General features: G+C 56.5%; 1 protein-coding gene across 1 annotated transcript in view; it reads right to left on the reverse strand.

Moving 5' to 3' along the window:
* Window positions 1–5,526, reverse strand: part of EDA (ectodysplasin A) — a 138,680-nt gene extending 133,154 nt beyond the window's left edge. The window contains exon 1 of the mRNA XM_075573580.1: window positions 5,046–5,526. Within this exon, the coding sequence (XP_075429695.1) occupies window positions 5,046–5,327 (282 nt within the window). The 5' untranslated portion in view covers window positions 5,328–5,526. The remainder of the gene's footprint in view (window positions 1–5,045) is intronic.
* Between the last annotated feature and the right edge of the window lie 474 nt (window positions 5,527–6,000).

Consider the following 6,000-nt stretch of genomic DNA (forward strand, 5'->3'; position numbering starts at 1 on the left):
CAAGCAGCTAAGCGCCACGCATGCTCAGGCGACTGCTCACGCCACACATTGACGCAATGTGTTTCATCGCGGCCAGCGGGAGCACGCCGCCCGCTCAGCGCCACCCTGGACAAGGCCTCTCACACACCTGAAACTGCTTATACCAAATGCAGCTGTCCCCGCTCGCTGCTGCAAAGCAGGAGACAGTCAAATTTGTTTTCAAGCAGCGACAGCCACGTCACATGACGCAGCTGTCCAATCACAGTTTAGTTCAGTACACCAATCATGTTCCTCCAAAATCTAATCAATGAAAATACTAGAAAAAGTTTACATGAAGATTTCATACACAATACAGTTTCTTTATGGAAAAGCCATATTTTATTAATAATCAATCACTATTATGGACAAATCTCCAATAGGAGAATTCTTGGGTGGGTGTTGGAAAGGCAGGCGCTGTGATCGCTTGTGGAATGAAATTGGCCAAAAAAAATTATCTGCCCATTACGTAAATGTGTTTGTTAAATATATATTACAACAAATTCGTTTTCAGATGAATGTATTGAATCAATTTTTTTAAATTTAAAAATAGAATAAATAAATGTTAAGGCCGTTAATGTATATTAAGCAACACAGGTGAATGTGTTAGGCTTGCGGTCCCAGTCAGCACTGTGGCGGGGGGGGGGGGTTACGGTGCGTGCACAGCGCTAACCGCGATCTGCAGTCCTCCAGGGAGAGAGAGCAACGGGAGGGGGCGTGGTGGGAGTTGTGGTGGCGTGGCTATGACCTCACGCGGCTGGTTCGCCCTCATTGGGTCAACCGCCGGCGGGGGCGTGGTCACGCCTCCGTCGCCAGTTCTAAACTCAATTTCATGGAGTTAAAAAAAACCTGGCAGTACGGCGCGGCTGCACCTTTAGCGGGAAGGTGCATACTGGGCCCAGCCCATAGAGGGGCGGTGCTTATACGCACGCCGAGGTGTGCGCTGCAGCAGTTACTGGGACCGCAGCCTTATGGTACTTAAGGCCTCGGCCATGTTTGCTGCTTGCTTGCGGCAGCATGCTGACGCGCTCTCGCTCAGCACTGAGCCCCTACAGCCGCAATTAGAGCGGCTTTAGTAGGGGCTCACCTGCGCTTCCGCAAGCGCAGGTCTTAGGGGAATTTACAATTCCCCCGCTTGCCGGCGAGACAGGCCGGTCACGTGAGCGGTTCGCCCAATGAGGGCGAACCAGCTCCGTGACGTCACTGGCCCGCCCCCTGACGGCCTGCTGAGAGCGCGTGCGGTAAGCAACCGCAAGGCCAGGGAAAGCACCCGCTTTCCCTGCGCCTCAGCGAGCAAGCTGGGAGCATGGACTCGGCCTAATGTGCTACAGTTTGTGCTATGTAAATATATTATGAAATCTGCAGTGCCCGTGTTGCTTAATCTTATCAAGTATATGGCCACAGTCCCAGTGCCATCTACAGCGTACGCCTCAGCGTGCACTGTGCGCGTACAAGCACGACCCCTCAATCAGTCCGGTCCCAGTAATTACCTCGTCGTGGAAGGCTGTACTGCAAGTTTTTGCAAATACAAAAAAATATATATATATTTGCAACTTCCGACGGAGGCGTGGCCACCAATCCCCACCCCCCCCCCCCCGGCGGTTCAGCCAATGAGGGCGAACTAGTCGCGTGAGGTCATAGCCATGCCCCTGCAAACCCCCCGCCACAATCTCTCCCAAGACCGCGGTGAAGCGCTGTACACGCCCACCCCCCTTGCTGGGCGTGCATGCTACAGTGCACACTGGGACCGAATTATTAATGGGCCATACATGATCACAGGATCCCCTGTTATATCCCTGTGAGGGAGCACCTGTGAGGCTCCGGCCCCGCTGCCTGTGCTGCACGTGCGCCTGCGAGGCGTGGCCTAGCGCTTAGTCACTAGGTCTCAACTCAATTTTCATGTATCCCTGAAAAACTGTCAGCTCAGCGCAGCGGCGGCCCCATCTTATCCCCGCAGCGAGCTCTGCAGCAGCCAGCGGGGACCAAGCCTGATTACATGTGTTCTGACACCTGAGCATTTCTCCCCTGCGCGCGCTTGCTAAATCTCGTGTGCATGTTGCTCTGCAGCATCGCTACTTAGGCTTGTTTTATAGTTGGCGCATGAATGCGCGTGCGCGTGCGCGTGCCACACTGTGCACGGATCTGTGCTGGGAGCGGCAGGTGGGCATCGCGATGACATCACACACCCTGCATATGAATACCAGCCCCACGTCGCTTTGTTGCCACTGACTGGCATATTTACAGCAAAACAAAAAGTATTGTTGTGATCAGAACACAAGTAAAGCGGCCAACAACCGCGGGGAGAGAAACTAAATACAGTGCATGAAAATTTCAAACAATAACCATTTTAGTATAATTAGAATAGAAATACCCCAATTATTATGTTCACTAAAATAATACAGTAAAAAAGTCCACATTTTAAATAAATGTCATTTTTTTTAAAAGTTGTCAAGTTAGACTTCGTATAAATCGTTAATTCAATATCACACTTACTGTACAATATCTATATCATTATGTTTGGTACACTAAGGCTGCGCTTATAGTGCCGGCGACAGCGATGCGACATTGCGGCGCTGTTGCCGGCACTATAAGCGCAGCCTTACTTGACCTGCTCCTCCTGCCCCCAGGACCCCCCCCAGCCTAGCCACGCTGTCATTGGCTAAAGAGCGTCACGTGGCACGACAGCAGTGCGAAAATATAAATTCTCACGTATCTGCTGTGATCTGCCGCGCCACCGCTCACTGCCATGCACGGCTTAAGTATAGCACGCCAGGCCTGGACACCGCCAATTCTAACTGACGCGCGTGCACTCATATTACGGGCCTTATGAAGCCACAGGACAGTGCTACTGCACTGACGCTCTTAGTATAATCACGGCCTAAGAAACCGATGTGCGTGAATCTAGGCAAAGACCCAATTTCATCAACCGTGCGGGGAATTCCTCTCCAACCCTCCTTATAGTAATAATCTGACCCCGGTATGGCTCTGGAAATAGCATATACTGGTCAGAACTCGTGTCTTATTGTAGGATCCCTTAAGGGGAGGATTTCAGGCAGTGGGAACGCCTATAGCAATCCTGTGTCAGGGATAAGCACAGGCACCCTGTGGGTGTCATTCCACCTGACAGCCTGAATCTGAGCTGCAAATAACGGCATGCTCAATACATAGCAGCAACTGCACCAGCCATGCCCTTACTTACAGGTCACGGGACAAATATTCACATGCATGTTCTGTATGATTATTTTGTTTAAGGGTCTCACACGTGATCTGATTGTATAGGACAGACCTCCCAGGGAAAGGCTGATCAATTAACACGGGTACACGTTTGAAGCATAGATTTCTTGTTTTAATCCCATGACACCAAGTATCTATTCCCAACTAATTCCTGCTCACAGATTTGAATCCGCTCTCTTGGGTAACACGGCACCTGTGCATCAGGCACACATACACGTCCGGTGGGGGCAGGTAGTGCATCAGGCACACATACATGTCCGGTGCGGGCAGGTAGTGTATCAGGCACACATACAAGTCCGGTGGGGGCAGGTAGTGCATCAGGCACACATACATGTCCGGTGGGGGCAGGTAGTGCATCAGGCACACATACACGTCCGGTGCGGGCAGGTAGTGTATCAGGCACACATACATGTCCGGTGCGGGCAGGTAGTGTATCAGGCACACATACATGTCCGGTGGGGGCAGGTAGTGCATCAGGCACACATACATGTCCGGTGCGTGCAGGTAGTGCATCAGGCACACATACATGTCCGGTGCGGGCAGGTAGTGCATCAGGCACACATACATGTCCGGTGCGGGCAGGTAGTGCATCAGGCACACATACATGTCCGGTGCGGGCAGGTAGTGCATCAGGCACACATACATGTCCGGTGCGGGCAGGTAGTGCATCAGGCACACATACACGTCCGGTGGGGGCAGGTAGTGCATCAGGCACACATACACGTCCGGTGCGGGCAGGTAGTGTATCAGGCACACATACATGTCCGGTGGGGGCAGGTAGTGCATCAGGCACACATACATGTCCGGTGGGGGCAGGTAGTGCATCAGGCACACATACACGTCCGGTGGGGGCAGGTAGTGTATCAGGCACACATACATGTCCGGTGGGGGCAGGTAGTGTATCAGGCACACATACACGTCCGGTGGGGGCAGGTAGTGTATCAGGCACACATACACGTCCGGTGGGGGCAGGTAGTGCATCAGGCACACATACACGTCCGGTGGGGGCAGGTAGTGCATCAGGCACACATACATGTCCGGTGGGGGCAGGTAGTGCATCAGGCACACATACACGTCCGGTGGGGGCAGGTAGTGCATCAGGCACACATACATGTCCGAGGGGCAGGTAGTGCATCAGGCACACATACACGTCCGGTGGGGGCAGGTAGTGCATCAGGCACACATACACGTCCGGTGGGGGCAGGTAGTGCATCAGGCACACATACATGTCCGGTGGGGGCAGGTAGTGCATCAGGCACACATACATGTCCGGTGGGGGCAGGTAGTGCATCAGGCACACATACATGTCCGGTGGGGGCAGGTAGTGCATCAGGCACACATACACGTCCGGTGGGGGCAGGTAGTGCATCAGGCACACATACACGTCCGGTGGGGGCAGGTAGTGCATCAGGCACACATACATGTCCGGTGGGGGCAGGTAGTGTATCAGGCACACATACATGTCCGGTGGGGGCAGGTAGTGCATCAGGCACACATACATGTCCGGTGGGGGCAGGTAGTGTATCAGGCACACATACATGTCCGGTGGGGGCAGGTAGTGCATCAGGCACACATACACGTCCGGTGGGGGCAGGTAGTGTATCAGGCACACATACACGTCCGGTGGGGCAGGTAGTGCATCAGGCACACATACACGTCCGGTGGGGGCAGGTAGTGCATCAGGCACACATACACGTCCGGTGGGGGCAGGTAGTGCATCAGGCACACATACACGTCCGGTGGGGGCAGGTAGTGCATCAGGCACACATACACGTCCGGTGGGGGCAGCTACTTACCCGGCGCTGCCGGTCGGACGGGTACACAGCAGGTCTCCGGGGCTGGGAGAAGCCCGGGTATGTGTCCCCGGTACCCGGGCCAGCGTCCCGGGAGGAGCCCAGCTCCCGCTGCACCTCCGCGCGCAGCTCCAGGTAGCAGCAGAGAGTCACTATGTGCAGCGACAGCGACAGCGCGAAGAAGCCCACGGAGATGCGGCAGCTCCCGCAGCGCGCGGGGCAGCGGCACGGAGCGGCGGGCTCCGGCTCCCCTCCGGGCGGCTCGGGCAGGCTCCGGGCTGCCATGCTCGCACGGGGAGCGGCGCGGACACGGAGGTGGGAGCCCGGGGCCCCTGGGTGCAAGAGAAGCAGGGACAGGCGGCACGAGCTACAGCGTCATGGCCAACGCCCGCCGCGCGGACACTCACAGCCGCCGAGACCGCTGCAGGAACCAGCGCTCCGGAGCGGGGCATGGAGGGAGCGCGGGAGAGGCAGCACACTGACCCCGCCCCCCATTCACTGAGCCCGCCCCCCATTCACTGAGCCCGCCCCCCATTCACTGAGCCCGCCCCCATTCACTGAGCCCGCCCCCCATTCACTGACCCCGCCCCCCCCATTCACTGAGCCCGCCTCCAGTTGCAGGAGGGAGCGCGGGAGAGGCAGCACACTGACCCCGCCCCCCATTCACTGAGCCCGCCCCCCATTCACTGAGCCCGCCCCCCATTCACTGAGCCCGCCCCCCCCCATTCACTGACCCCGCCCCCCCCATTCACTGACCCCGCCCCCCCATTCACTGACCCCGCCCCCCCATTCACTGACCCCGCCTCCCCCATTCACTGACCCCGCCTCCCCCATTCACTGACCCCGCCTCCCCCATTCACTGACCCCGCCTCCCCCATTCACTGACCCCGCCTCCCCCATTCACTGACCCCGCCTCCAGGCGCAGGAGGGAGCGCGGGAGACAACTCCGGCCACTAAC

The sequence above is a fragment of the Ascaphus truei genome, chromosome 16 (genome assembly GCF_040206685.1).
Source record: "Ascaphus truei isolate aAscTru1 chromosome 16, aAscTru1.hap1, whole genome shotgun sequence".
NCBI lineage: Eukaryota > Metazoa > Chordata > Amphibia > Anura > Ascaphidae > Ascaphus > Ascaphus truei.